At 42.2% G+C, this 14,580-nt stretch overlaps 1 protein-coding gene across 1 annotated transcript in view; it reads left to right on the top strand.

The window, feature by feature from the left end:
- NAP1L1 (nucleosome assembly protein 1 like 1) overlaps nucleotides 1–14,580 on the top strand; it is a 34,434-nt gene that overhangs the window by 4,056 nt on the left and 15,798 nt on the right. The window contains exons 4-11 of the mRNA XM_019514755.1: nucleotides 7,671–7,812; nucleotides 8,791–8,871; nucleotides 9,132–9,260; nucleotides 9,792–9,863; nucleotides 10,799–10,938; nucleotides 12,798–12,943; nucleotides 13,041–13,060; nucleotides 13,665–13,787. Coding sequence (XP_019370300.1) covers nucleotides 7,671–7,812; nucleotides 8,791–8,871; nucleotides 9,132–9,260; nucleotides 9,792–9,863; nucleotides 10,799–10,938; nucleotides 12,798–12,943; nucleotides 13,041–13,060; nucleotides 13,665–13,787 — 853 coding nt within the window. The remainder of the gene's footprint in view (nucleotides 1–7,670; nucleotides 7,813–8,790; nucleotides 8,872–9,131; nucleotides 9,261–9,791; nucleotides 9,864–10,798; nucleotides 10,939–12,797; nucleotides 12,944–13,040; nucleotides 13,061–13,664; nucleotides 13,788–14,580) is intronic.

Below are 14,580 nucleotides of genomic sequence, written 5' to 3'. Positions count from 1 at the left end.
CCGCTTTTCCTTAGCACCAGCTTGTAACTCGCAGCTGCTGCCAACCTGGCCCCTGCGCCGGCTCCGGGCTTGCCCATCAGGGCTGTGCCGTGCTGGCAGCAGTTGCGTTCCTCCCACTTACCACACTGGGCAGTGTTCATCACTGCTGCTGCAGCCTGCCCGGAGCTTGTGTGCTGGGCAGCACAGAGGCGGTGGTGGCAGCTACATTGCAGCCTACCCTGGCAAGCTGTGGACAGGCAGCAGCAGCAGCAAACACTGCCTGGCACGGCACATGATGGGCCGCAGCTGCTGCTGCTGCAGCACAGCCCCCATGGGTGAGCCTGGAGCTGGTGCGGGGCTGGGTTACAAGCTGCCAGGGCTTCCCCTGGGTCCTGCTGCCCCTTGTTCCTGAAGTTTTTGACAGGAACCAAGGACAGATCAATTTTAATTTTCAAAAAATTTTTAGGGGCCCTGCAGGCCGAATAGAATGGCCTCGTGGGCCATATTTTGCCCACCCCTGATATAGAGGCATAATTTTTTGCTTTGAGAAGTTCCTCGCCTAATAATGCAGATACGTAGGAAAAACCACACTTGGAAGTTTCATCTAAGATCTGACTTTGTTATATAGAGCTCCTTTCTAGGCCTTGAAGCATATGGAGGGAAGCAAAAACCCTTTTCTGGAGTACATCTTTTTCTACTATGGCTGAGAAAGCTACTGGGCATAGTTTCCTTGTTATCTCTAGAGCTTTCTCTGTTACTCCATGTGACAGTGTAAAGTAGGGGTGGGCAAAATGCCTCCTGCGGGCCAGATGCAGCCCGCAGGCTGGATACGGCTTGTTAAGCCATTCTATCCAGCCTGTGGGGCCCCTAAAAAAAAATTTAGAAAATTAATATATATTTGCCCCTGGCTGCCTGTCATGAGGCCCTCGATGGCTTGCCAAAACTTAGTAAGCGGCCCTCCGCCTGAAATAGTTGCCCGCCCCTGGTATAAAGGAAAGCCAGTGTTGTGGGAGCTTATAAGCTCCCACAATTGTCTAAAAATAATAAAATCCAGGGAAGTACCCAAGTGGGCAGGAAGCTGAAGGGGGAAATGCCTTAAACCTGTAGATGACTACTGCTATGCCATTTGTGGGTGAAAGCACAGGAGGAAATGTAATTTCATGCTCTTCAGGCTTTAGGTGTAGTAGGAAACAATGAGACAGAAAAGCAAAGTTGCAGTCAGAGCAGCAGGCACTTCCTGTTCCTGACAAGAAACTTCTCTTCAGAGTGGAATTTTCTCAGTGGATAGTGGAGAAGCTTCAGGCAAGCTTAAAAAGTGCATCATCATTAAGATTAAACATTTAATTCAAAATCTGTGTACCAGAATGCTCTACTTCTGTTCTAAATACTGTATACTACTGGAATTTTATATATTATATATTCTCTCTTCTGTTTTTCTTCAGGTATTAATTAACCTTTACTAATCTTCCAGGTCCTTCATCTAAGAAGTGAACAGCATAAGTCATAATATTGATTTTTTTTCATGCCATTCCTCTAGTCAACCACTTCTACTAAGATACTGTACCATTTCTTCATCTATTCAAGTACAGTAGCACATCCTCTACTATAAAAGCATTTTAACTTGGTTTTATTGTACTGAAAACTTATCTAACTGTTCAGTGAAATGATGCTGGAGAAAGTAACAAAAGTAACTTGTTGAGCCTGCTTTTTTCAAATATATGTATGCATGTAGCTTTCAAAACGTCCCTCATGCTCTTGTTTTCCTATTAGTATTTTAAGTATACATCTGCACTTCCCTGGCTATTGGTTGGAGTTGACTGCATGGCAAGGGGTGAATTGCATAATGAGTCTACGGCTGTGTAATATGCATGCCTCTATTCTCTGGTCTGAGCACCCAGCAAGGTTGTTCTCAGCCAGCATTGAGTCTTTCTTTTCTTTGCCCTATGAGGGTATGTTAACTCATCTGCTACACCTTCTTATTTTCTGAAGTTTATAAATAGATTGTAATCAACTAGAAATCTCTTGCTGCAAAGTGAGACTACTACAGCAGGTGACTTTTGCAGCAGAACTTTATTTAATAACTGGGCCACCCCAATATAAACAGCCCACAAGTTCTTCTTAAGATTTTACTAGAATTTATCAGAAACTGGCTTTTCCATTCCAGAATGTAACAGACAACTTTAACAGTTCTCATGGAACAGGAGCTTCAGAAATCCATTTGGAACACATCAGCTTTTAATTTTGATCCTGCTGAAAGGTGTTTTTGAAGGGTTTTGGAACTGCTTAAAGTAGGGGTGCACCAATCAAGATTTTTTTGGCCAAAACTGATGGCCAATTATTAACAACCCATATCGGCTGATGCCTATCATAGCCAACATGCAGCCTGGCAGCTTGTAGAGCAGCATCCAGCCAGTAAGTCTGTGGGAGTGCAGAGGTGTGGGGAGCACAGATCAAGGCCCCCACAGTGAATGAGGCTGGGGCAGGGTGGGCACAGCCCAGCCAGGACAGTGAATGCACCACTGCTGGGAGCAGGGTGAAGCCAAGGGCAGGTTGCCCAGGGAGTGAGTGGAGGGGGGACAGCTCCCTGCTGCTGTGCTCACTTCCAGCGGGAAGCTGGGCCAAAGCCATGCTCAGGGCAGGCAGCGGCAGTGCTGGGAGTGGGGGCTACAGGGAATATTGGGGTGGCTGTAGCCACTCCAGAGCCCCCCTCTCCCAGCGCCACCACCACCAACCCTGAGTGCAGCTCCAGCTCAGCCTACCCACCAGAAAGAAGCTAGTACAGTCCCTGGCCCCAAGCCCACAGCAGGCAACCCACCCTCACCCCATGCAGAAATCTGGGGGGGTGGGAGGGGTGGCACATGCCTCCCCAAGGGGTGCATGCAGTGGCAGGGAGCTGCCCCCCAGCACACCTCTGAGACAAGCTGCCTGCAGCTCCACCCCACTCCTGGCAGGGGCACATTCCCTGCTCTGGCTAGGCAGCGCCTGCCTCAGCCCCACTTTTTTTCCTCACCATGGGAGTCTCGATCTGCTGATAATGGTAATTTTCCTTTTATCGGCGCCTGTCTGATATGGAATGATATATCAGTGTACCTCTATCTTAAAGCCTTGGCAACTCTGGACTTGTACTCCAGAAGTCTCCTGGTTGTGGATCGCCCGATGACTTTGGGGGACTGAAGTAAAAACTTTTTGGAAGTCTGGGTTGTTGAGGAGGGAGGATAGGATAGATATCTAGGTTATCTAGCAGTCTGTCAGGTGGACCCTGAGGAACGGAACACACAGGCTATCAGAAAATCAGGCAGGTTTCTGTTAGAGAATTTCTGACCATGTCTAGATTTTGACTTTTACACACAAGTAATTGCTTTGCAACCCTCCTCAACGTTATTACACTAATATCACTGAAGCCTTGCTTCATAAGTGATGTTAAAGACTTTCTGTAGGTCAGAGCTTAGAGACCTTGTTCTGCTTCTGTGTTCATTCAGTTGCCTTTTGAAAAGCAGATCAAATCATGTTTGGATGTCTTGCATATGTTCTTCCTTCAGCTGTAGTTCTTTTAGACCTGTAACCTGGTAGAGACTTTCTTTATAACTGTCACAAAAATAAAAAACGTGTAAAACATATGTATAAATCTCAGTTGAACCTTGGAAGAGGAGATTGGCATTGGCAGTTTTTGTATTTTACTTTTCTATCAAATATAATTTATGCTAAAGAATCTAGGATCTTTATTAGGAAAGGTTCACCTGCATTAAATTACTGTGGCTTACTCTTGATTTATATGAAAGCTTCTGAATGGAAATATGGATTTTTGAGTATCTCTTTCTTGATATTTTATATACAGTTACTAGAACCTCTCCAATGTCCTTGAACATTAAAACAATACTTGCATGTGGCGTTCAAATGAGTGATAATTGTACGGTCTACTTCAGTCTTACTAACATTCCTTCTTAACCCCTTTTCACCATTAACTTTTCGCTGGTCACTGAAGTTTCTCTTATTTTTTCCATTCCTGAAAGTTAAGTTTGCAGCAAAACATTTAGTAAGACATTTGAATATAATTTATGGAACATGTTTTTTGGAGAGAGTAAAATAACATGAGCGTTATAGATGAGTACAATATAAAACTTTTCTAAATTTTCATTAATGAATTTATTTGGTAGTACATACTATGGACGTGTTCTTCCAAAGTCAGAAAAAGGCAAGGTAGATGCTGAAATATTGGTAACTAGAAACTGATATCTTACCAGTGAGTAAGTGTTTGTGTGTTTCTGTTAAAATTAAGGAAGGGTGACAGTTCTGCACTTCTGTTATCAATGTTGAGGTGGGTAGAGTAACAAAAGCGCTCATCCTACAGTTTGTGGCCAGTCTAGCACCTTGCTTAGTTAAGTAGACAAGTGCTAACAATCTTAAATGTTTTTCTAGTTCCTAATTCTATACTCACACCTTGAAATTAATTGGTGTATTTTGGTAGCATTTAAATAATTCCTATGTGAAAATGCATCAGATATTTTAAAAAATATCTTGCTTTTTTTCTTTTTCTTTTTACTCACAGAGAGGCAGTGAAAGGACTTTGACTTTATTGTTTATCGTTTTTTAGCCATTCATACTTGCACAAGAACAAAATGTGAAAGGTTTTATAGCACAGTATCAGTAGTCATAGATGAGAGAGTTATATTTAATGGACTTTTAGGGCGTAAATATCGGCTCTACTGTTAATTTCAAGTTGTGCATATTAAGTTATCCTGAGACCTTATGAAGTATATTTTGCATTTTTATATTAGGTTTATGTAGAATACTTGATCTCAGATTTGAGAATAAACAAGCTGCTTTTGTGCTTCACTGCCATTGGAACATAAACATAAAAGTCACCAAACTGGCCCTGGGAGCATCATTAGTCTAACCCATTAGTTTTCAACCTGTGGTCCACGGACCCTGGAATCTGCACACTGTCTAAGGTAGGGGTGGGCAAAATACCGCCTGTGGGCTGGATCCGGCCTGCTAGGCCATTCTGTCTGTCCTGTGGGGCCCCTAACATTTTTTTTTTTTTAAATATTAATATTTATCTGCCCCTGGCTCCTGTCAAAAATTCTGTGCTGCCTCCCTTGGCCTGGTCGTGCCACCCCCAGCGGCCTTGAGCAGCCCCCCACGCTGCCCCCTGAGACGGCCAGGAGCTTTCCTGGGGCCCCTGTGCTCCTCGTGACAGCAGGAGCTTCCAGAGCAGAAAAGCAGCCGTGCTCCTGCTCCTGGTGCAGCCTCCCTGCCTGTCCCGGGACTGGGGGTGTGAGCTGCCGGCAGGCCCCTGCGGGGGAGTGGGGCCTGGGCTTTCCCCCGCCAAGGCACCAGCACTCACCAGGTCCATTTGTGCAGGGGGTGGCAGCCGGGCTATTGCTGCCCCAAGCCTCAGGCGCGGGGTGTAATACTGTCATGAGGCTTGCGGCAGCAAGAGCCTGGCTGGCTCTTCCCACAGCCAGCCCCAGGGTGTGGACATTGAGGGGGGGAGGGCCTAGGCCTAGGCCTCAGCCCCCAGGTGGGACTGCAGACCAGGGGCCTGACAGTAGCTTTCCCCCCAGCCCTAGGACGGGCAGGGAGGCTCTGCCAGGAGCAGGATTAGGCCCATGGACACTTTTGCATTCCAGAGGCTCCTGTGGCTTTCAGGAACCCGGGGGCAGTCTGGGAAGGGCCTGGCCAGCCCTGGGGACAGCGCAGGGGTGTGGCCGGGGCTGCTGGGGCAGTGGGGACCTGGCATATGGGGCACTAGAAGCCTGGGGAGGGTCCCCCAAAGTTGGATCTGAGCAGCTGCACCAGCATGCTCGGGCTCTGGGCTATTGTGGTGTGGGGGTGGGTGCTGACGGGCTCAGTGGGAAGTGTGCAGGGTGCTCCCATGTACACCTCACATACCCTCAAAACCCACAGCCATACTCTCCTCCACACACAATTGCACATCCCACAAATACCCCCCATGCTTGTGTGCATCCACACACGCACACACTTTACAAAAGTAAGACTGCATTTTGAGCTATTATGCAATCACTGCTACATATAAAGCAAAAAGACACATATCAGGACAAACTTTTTTTTTTAATTGAATGAACATAATTTTTTCCGTGGTTCTAAGGCAGCAAACTCTCTTCCCCAAAGGAGTACTTCTAGGGGCAAAGGGAGGGACTTCTGGTGGCAAGGGTCAGAGTGTAGGGGCGGGACTTCCAGTTCCAAGATGGCAACTGGGGGGGCGGAGCACCTGTCAAGGAGTGGGGCTACCCATGCGGCTTGCCAAAACTCGGTAAGTGGCCCTCTGCCCAAAATAATTGCCTGCCCCTGGTCTAAGGGATCTGCAAAAGATGACTGATCAGTTGAAAAGTATGTGAATACCTACGCTTACTATTCAGAGGGTCCAGCACCTCCTTTCACTTTTTTTTTTTTTTTAGGGATCTGCAAATGAAAAAGGTTGAAAACAATTGGTCTAAAAATCCTGTGGTACTTAGAAGTTCTTATATATTTTGTCACCTATCAGGGTAGGCTAGGTTTTTCATATAGTCTGCTGAATAGGCTCACAGTAACTAATATAGGTAATCCAGTGTAACATTAATCAGGTAGCTGCAGTCTTATTCTGCAGAACTGGACCAGCTCACTCTTGGTCCAGGATTTGGAACTTAAGCTACATATGCAGCCCACTGCACCTGCAGACTGCACTGTATATCTGAGGATCTGTGTCTTAGTCTTTGTAACAAACTAGTACTTGCTTTATATCTAAGTTGTAGTGACATGTAAGAATAACAGCTCAGGGGGTTGCAACTGATTAGTCCATTTCAGTGATTCTGAACCAGGGTGCTATGGCACCCTGTTAGGTACGCAGACATGATTAACAAAATTAATCCAGAGATTTCGAATAGGAATCTGTAGTTTTTGAAACATTCTGGCCTGTTGTGGTCTGTATGTGTTCTTTACAGCAGAAATACTATTCTGTATTTTCTGTAGTCAAAAAAAATGTGAAAACTAAGAGTTGGCATTTTCCAAGGGTTGCCTCAAGTTTGCGGGGTGGCTTGAGCCTTAAAAGGTTGAGAACCACTAGTCTATTCTATAGTAAAGGTTACTTAAACAATTTTCAGCTGTTTATAAAATAATTTGTTTTCCTTGACAAACCAATCCTTTTCAGTTATGGAAATCCTACGTAATAGCTTCTTGGCTTTTAGCTAGCTAAAAACTAGACACAAATCCTGAAGTTGCTTGGCTTTTCCTAAGGAAGCTTAAGAATTTAGCTTGTCATCTTGATCGTTTGACCCAACTTTGCACAAGAAAGTCAGTACCCTGACAGTCAAGTGAGTCAAAGGAGTGTTAATCTAATTTGAGTTCAGTTTATGTGTCCTGTTAAGAAAGCAGTCTTGCATTATTGATTCTGACTTAAGAACTTGTGCGATAAAACTGCCTACCACCCTCTCTTTTGGAATACTTTCTCCCTAACGTTAATGAAACCTCATAAGAGCCTGCACTAACATTTTGATTCAGCATGGGATAGAGCGGGTCATGTTCTGCTTTCATAGCTTGAAGTATGAAAACTAGTAAATGCAACATAACTATTTGATAGAAGTTAGCTAGTGAGGATGCAGTTGATGAGTCAGTATGTGCTTTTGTTTTGGTGGTTTTCTTATGAAATTCATTGACAAATGGTAATAATAATTTTGCATAACTGAAACTTTCAGCTTGCCCAAAGTAGTTAAGAGACGGGTGAATGCTCTCAAGAATCTTCAAGTTAAGTGTGCGCAGATTGAAGCAAAGTTTTATGAAGAAGTTCATGAACTGGAAAGAAAATATGCTGCTCTCTATCAACCCTTATTTGATAAGGTAATAACTTAATGCCATTTGGATTTAACTGAAATGTCAAAGAAAAGATTCCAAGGGAATATACCATGGGTAGTCTCATATCACACACACCTTTTCCACAAAAATCAGCTTCCCAAAATTGGGATGCGTGTCTTAAGGAGCGAAGCTGACTTTCTGCCCATAATAGAAGTATCCTGCTTTGATTCCTGCTCCACCATGCAGCAGCAGTGGTGTCACTATTCAGGAAGCTGAGGGAATCATTTGACTTGATTTTTCTTCACTCCACAGGTGTTAAAGATCAACTCCCCTTTTCACTGGACTTGATATTCCACTAAATTTGGTGTCTGCTAGCTGTTCTTGGTGTGTCTCCTCCTATTTCACAGCCCTGGAGACTCTTTAATTCTTTTCAAAATAGTTGAGTCTCATGGAGACCAGTCTTCAGCAGCATCCAAACAGAAAAGGGAGAGTGAGTTATCTGAAGGTTATGATCTGTCCCTGCTTTATGTAGTCATAAGTCCAGCAAAATCTTTTTCTTCATTCTGCCTTCCCAAAAACAAGGTGCATGTCTTATTTAGAGGCATTTGGTACATAAGAAAATATGGTATATCAGTGTTACATGTCAATGCTCAAAAGTACGTTAAACCCATACTAATCCAGATTGGCTTACACCTGTCCTCATAGACAACTGCACTGGAGTTAGGATGATTAAGGAGTTGCCTGTCTACCAGATTGTGGCCTAAATTTTCCACTGTCTTGGGTCCCATCCAGTATGCTGTAGACAGATGTCAGAAGAGGTAGAAAGCCCCTTGCTTTTGGATGCTATAGAAAGGAATAAATGAAGCTAGTAAAACCACCCACAAGTGAAAGATAAAGATGTAAGCAGGTGAGGTGCTTGTACCCTTACAAAGAACTTTTAGCATGAGGAGTGTTTTTTAATGCGGATATTAGAGACTGCATAGTTTAAGTAAACCTGAAAGGTTTTCTGGTTTAACTTTCTAGCGAAGTGAAATCATCAATGCAATTTACGAGCCTACAGAGGAAGAATGTGAATGGAAAGCAGATGTTGAAGAAGAAATTTCAGTGAGTATCTAAGAAATTGCTTGCTTTTTTCAGGAATTACCACTAAATAGGAGCTGGTAGGGTAGTAAAACCAAAATGCGAACAATATAATTCTCATTTGCAGTTCTTTGAATCTCTAAAGAATAGCTGTGAGCTTAGCTAGAGTACATGCTGACTTAGCAGCCTGTGTGTTTAGCCATGTCTGTGTTAGCTGAATATCTAATCACTGGGGCATATTAATTTTTAAATCTTTGAAAGCTTAACTTTTTTTTATTTTGAAGGATGAAATGAAAGAAAAGGCAAAGCTTGAAGAAGAGAAAAAAGATGAAGAAAAAGAAGACCCTAAAGGAATTCCTGAATTTTGGTTGACTGTATTTAAGAATGTTGACTTGCTCAGTGATATGGTTCAGGTAAATGGAGATATTTAGGACTACAGATTTTAAACTGTGAAGCTAAAGGTAACTGTGTTCCCCTAAAAATTTATGGAAAGTGACCAGATTTGGTACTATTGTTGATAGATAAAGTAACTTTCGGTCCAATTTTTGGTACTTCAGTTGACATTTTTTTTAAACCAGTATTTTTTGCTATGTTCTTTCTTATTGCATCTGACACATCCTACTCTTTTAGTTGCCAGTTACATTGTACACACATAGGTGTAATCATTCAGTGATTACTTGCTTATCAGATGTAACTATATAGTTGTTATACTTAAATAAGACTAAGGTTTGCATTACAGTTTAAATTACTTTTAAAATTCTGTACTGTTGCTGCTATTGCCCTCTGCTGGTCATTCATTTATGTAAGATGCTTATCACAAGTTTGTTCTTGTCTGATGCAAGACCATGTCAGTATGCCTTTGCACTTTTATAATTTTTGTAACTGATCTTAGTCAACTCTGAGAAATCTTTGTTTTATATCGATTCACATTTTTGTGTTCAAAGGAACATGATGAGCCTATCCTGAAACATTTAAAAGATATTAAAGTGAAGTTCTCAGAAGCTGGTCAGCCTATGGTAAGTTTAATGTTTGACGCTTCTAATTCTATATGGTAATTGAAAAAAATACATTAGGACACCAAAATAAGGTTCTTAATTTAGGTATAAAATATTTGATTGAACTCCTCTGAAGTCAGTCTTTTAACAAAATAATACTAGTATTCTGTTACTACAGTACAATATAAAGGAATTAACAACCCTTGCAGTATTTCAGTCTAACAACCACTCCTGTCCTTGCATCAGTGGGATATTGACAATGCCCCCATCCCCCTGATTTACCTGTGGCAGATTACTGTTTCTGGTGTTTTGGGACATTGTGCTTGGCAGTTTTGTGACAGGGTTCTTTGTGTAATTTTAAGATTCGATTTAGACTAATGCTTATATTGTATAGTTTCGATAGGAATGATCATGCCTTGAGCAAGTGGTCCCTTCCAGCCCTACTTTTCTGTGATTCTGTAATCAGACAGATATGAAACCAGCCTTAGCCAGCTGTGCTGATTTCTAAGACCAAATTCTAAATTTGTACTGATTTCTAAGACCAAAGTGCTCAAAATCATTTGAATATAATTGATTTGCAAGAAATGACATGGTGTGCTAAGTGAAATGATCTTGATTATTTCTACAGTAGTCCATAGGCTTAGCACAAAGACTACTGCTCACCAGTTGACTTAACTTCAGATGCTATCACAAGCACTATATTGGTAGTTAGAAGTATAGCTTTGATCTTCCTGATGATTCTAAATGCCAATATCAGATTAAGAAAAAGTAAACTTGCTGTAGTTTTTAAGATGTAAATTGTTCTAGCACTTTACAGATGGGTGAAAAGCTAAAAAGACATTCTGTAATATAACATCAACTCCTTGGATATTAGGTTTTCTTTCATTATGACTGAAGTTAAAAGATGTAAATGTTGTTTTATTGCTAATGGCAGTATTTTTCTGCAATTCTCTTAGAGTTTTACATTAGAATTTCACTTTGAACCAAATGACTACTTCACAAATGAAATGTTGACAAAAACGTATAGAATGCGATCAGAGCCAGATGATTCTGATCCCTTCTCCTTTGACGGACCAGAAATTATGGGTTGTACAGGGTAAGTATTAATACAGAACTGTAATTAATAGTCCTATTTCCTACAATGCTTTGAGTGTCTAAATATGAGCATTATGAAATTGTAGGCTTTCTGCTATTTTCCTGCCTTTACAAGTAGAGGTGCACTGATACATTGATCCAGTATTGGATTGGTACTGATATACACAAAACTAGTTGTATTGGATATTGGCCCAGTGGGGCTGATAAGTGTCCGAGCTGCACTCAGGCAGTGAGGAGCACAGCTGGCAGCATGGAGAGCTGCCTTCAGCTGGTAAGTCCAGTGTGGTGGAAGGGGGAGGGTCAACTTCCTTTGTGGTGAGGGAGGAGGCAGGGGCAGGCGCTCCTCAAATGGGGCAGGGGAGCTGTTGCCATGGCTCGTGGTGGGGGAAGCATCTCCCGCCACTGCTTGCACCCCTGGAGGGCATGGGAGCGGGGAGGGGAGTGCCCCCTGATCTGTGTGGAGTGGGGCAGGCTGCAGCCAGGGCTGCATGGCGCTCTTCTCAGCGGGGGCTCGGCTTGGCGCAGGCACCGGCAGCACTAGGAGGATGCTGCATCCACCCCAAATTTTGCTGCCGCTCCACTCCCAGTGCAGCTGCTGCCAGCTACCTGGAACAACCCTGGCTCTTCCTGGTGTGAGTGGAGGCAGGGCACGCATGTGTCCCGCCACCCCCCACTACCTGTGCCTTCCCAGGGTGCAAGCAGTGGCAGAAGCTGCCTCCCCTCCCCTTCCCATGAGCCGTGCCCCTGGCCCCTCCCTAACCATGGGGGTCATTCAGCTGCCCCTCCTCCCCATGCCCTTACCTCCCCCCTTGCCTTCCAGCATACTGAACTTACCAGTTGGAGGCAGCTGTGTCAGAAATTGGACTGGTCTTGGCCAGTATGCCTCCTTAAATATCAGCTATCAATACCGGCCCCAAAAATGTCTATCTGCACACCCCTATTTACAAGACATGTAGGTTGAACTTTTTAAAGCACTTGAAAGATTTAGGCAACTTCCCTCTGAAATCAGGGTTGATTTTGGAAACTTGATCCATTGTTTTTGATTAATTTTGAGGTCATGTTTACAATATTTGATTTGAGTCCTATCTTTGTGGCATTTTTTTCTAAATTAATCTTCTAGATTAAATACTCTGGTAAAGAAGAAATCCTGCAATTTGTTAAATTGAGACTCCTCAAACCATAACTTTTAGGTCATGTCTCAAATATTCTCCTCCCTCTACCCTCTCCCATCTCCCATGGTCTGTATGGTTGAAAAACTCTTATGCATATACTAGCTAAATTGTCTCTTCAAATCCTTGGGGAAAAAAGTATGTTGTTCATGCAGCATCTGAATGATTCATGAAAGACAAATGTCACCTGGTTTAGTGTACTGTTTGAAGAGAGCTTTCTGTGTCGTGAGAGTTATCTGAAGTCTTGTAGAATGCTGAGCAGAAGAATAATGCTGAATGTGTAATCCTTGGTTTAAACTAAAATTGATATTGATTTATACAACCTAAAGCTCAAAAATCAAACAGTATATGAAGGAACCTCAAAAACCTGTTTGTGTTGGCAAAATTTTAGGTTTCCTTATTCTAGCTTCTTTTTTTTATTTTGTAACTTTTTTTTGTCCTTGTCTTAACTTTTTGTAGGCGGGGATGATTTTTGGAGTAGACTGAGTGACATTGGTAACATTAGTCTGCAATATTCTGGCTCCAAATTTATGGTGATAATCAAAATAACCTTTAAAATCCATTAAATTTGCCATACTTGTTTATATTAATTATATGTTTAAAATAGTGGTTGTCTTAGTGAGCAGAATGAATAAAACTGTAAATGCATTACTTGAAGCTCAGATTTTTTTTCCCCCCTTATTTTCTGCAGATGCCAAATAGACTGGAAAAAAGGAAAGAATGTTACTTTAAAAACCATTAAAAAGAAGCAGAAACACAAGGGACGTGGAACAGTTAGAACAGTGACAAAAACTGTGTCAAATGACTCTTTCTTCAATTTCTTTAGCCCCCCTGAAGGTAAATTGTATCTGGATTTGCTTGCCCTTAATTTCAAATGTGGCATCTGTTTTTGGTTTGGGGTTTTTTAATCACTTCTTTTCCTCTTCCTTTACAGTTCCTGAAAGTGGAGACCTGGTAAGTTGGGGATGGGGATGGGGGGTGGTGTTCCTTTAGCATACAATAAATCTTGAAAATGAATGTGTGTACTGTAAGTGATAGTTTGGAAAGGTATTAAACTGCTTTATCAGGTTGTTACATATCTATAATATTACTTAACACAGGATGGACAAACTTTTGGGAGAAGTGGACAGAATTAAAGGAATTTGATCCAGTGGCAGCCTTGTTACTTGTGACCCAGCTGCTGAATTGCTGCCAATGTCCTGATTTTGCAGGCTGGATTAAGTCATTTGGCAGGGTAGATCTGGCCCGTGGGCTGTAGGTTGCTGACCCCCTGATATAGCATGGTTTTTTTACTTTCTTTTCAGGAAGTGATACCCATAGCCAGCGAGAGGAGAATTCTCCTTTGTAAGCTTTAGTCTGTTCAGTATTTTCTGAGTTTCACAAGGCAATTGCAGTTTATTCTTCTAAACTTTGAATAACTTGATGGTTCTGAATAAAGAACTGGTAGTCCCAGCCTATGACTGGTATCAAACATGAGAGTACTATGTCAACTTGTATTTAGAGTTCTAAAAGTATTATTGAATTTACTGTTTCTGAAGTACTGTTGTCTTTTATACAGGATGATGATGCTGAGGCAATCCTTGCTGCAGATTTTGAAATCGGTCACTTTTTACGTGAGCGCATAGTCCCACGATCAGTATTGTACTTCACAGGAGAAGCTATTGAAGATGATGATGATGATGTGAGTAATACTTCCAGCTGTCCAAACATTCTTGAACAATGGTGTTTTGTTAAAATTGATTGATTAGTGTGTTACAGTTTTTAAGGCACCTCTTGTATCTAACTCATCAATGTTTAAATATTATCTCCAGTGATATCTTCAGCTCTGTGCAGGTTCTCCCCAAGCTGCACAGTCTAAGGGCTTAGAACAGTCTAGGGCTTCACCTAGCTATTTAGGAGTATTGGGAGGGAGATAGATGTTATCTGTTTTACTAGAACAATCTTGCAGAAAATGCTGGTAGAACAATGTATGGATTCAGTCATGCTAACAGATCTGTTTTAATTGTCTACGTAAAAAGTTAGCACTTGAAGGTATTATCAGATCATAATAAAGTCTGTTTTTAAGGAAATATCAATGCAACAAAATAATTCAAAGCCATGGCTACTGGAATGTAGTAAACAGTACACAGGAATCTCATTAGAACAAAACTTGTAAAGAATTTTTCATAGTAACAGCGAATGCCTTTTACCAGTTCTTGATGATAGAAAGTAGTTTTGTTGCAATGAAATCTTTCTTATCAGTGAATTAATCTTTCAGTCTAAATCCAGATGGTAGCTCATTTGATATATGCAAAAACTCTCAATATCCTTTGCTCTCCATATTTTAAACAAAGTTACATGGGAAATAAATGTGCTGGAAGGTTGGAGCTGGTAAGACACCTGGTGTTGCCCAGGAAGGTGTTGGCTGCCCCAGGGGCAGCACAGGATGTTGGGCAGGGGCAGGGAGGGAGGCTATGGGTATTGGGCAGGAGAGG

The sequence above is a fragment of the Gavialis gangeticus genome, unplaced genomic scaffold, assembly GCF_001723915.1.
Source record: "Gavialis gangeticus isolate Ggan-Ray unplaced genomic scaffold, GavGan_comp1, whole genome shotgun sequence".
NCBI classification, from domain to species: Eukaryota; Metazoa; Chordata; order Crocodylia; family Gavialidae; genus Gavialis; species Gavialis gangeticus.
Note: the sequence above shows the minus strand (reverse complement) of the source record. Positions and strands in the feature narration are given on the sequence as shown.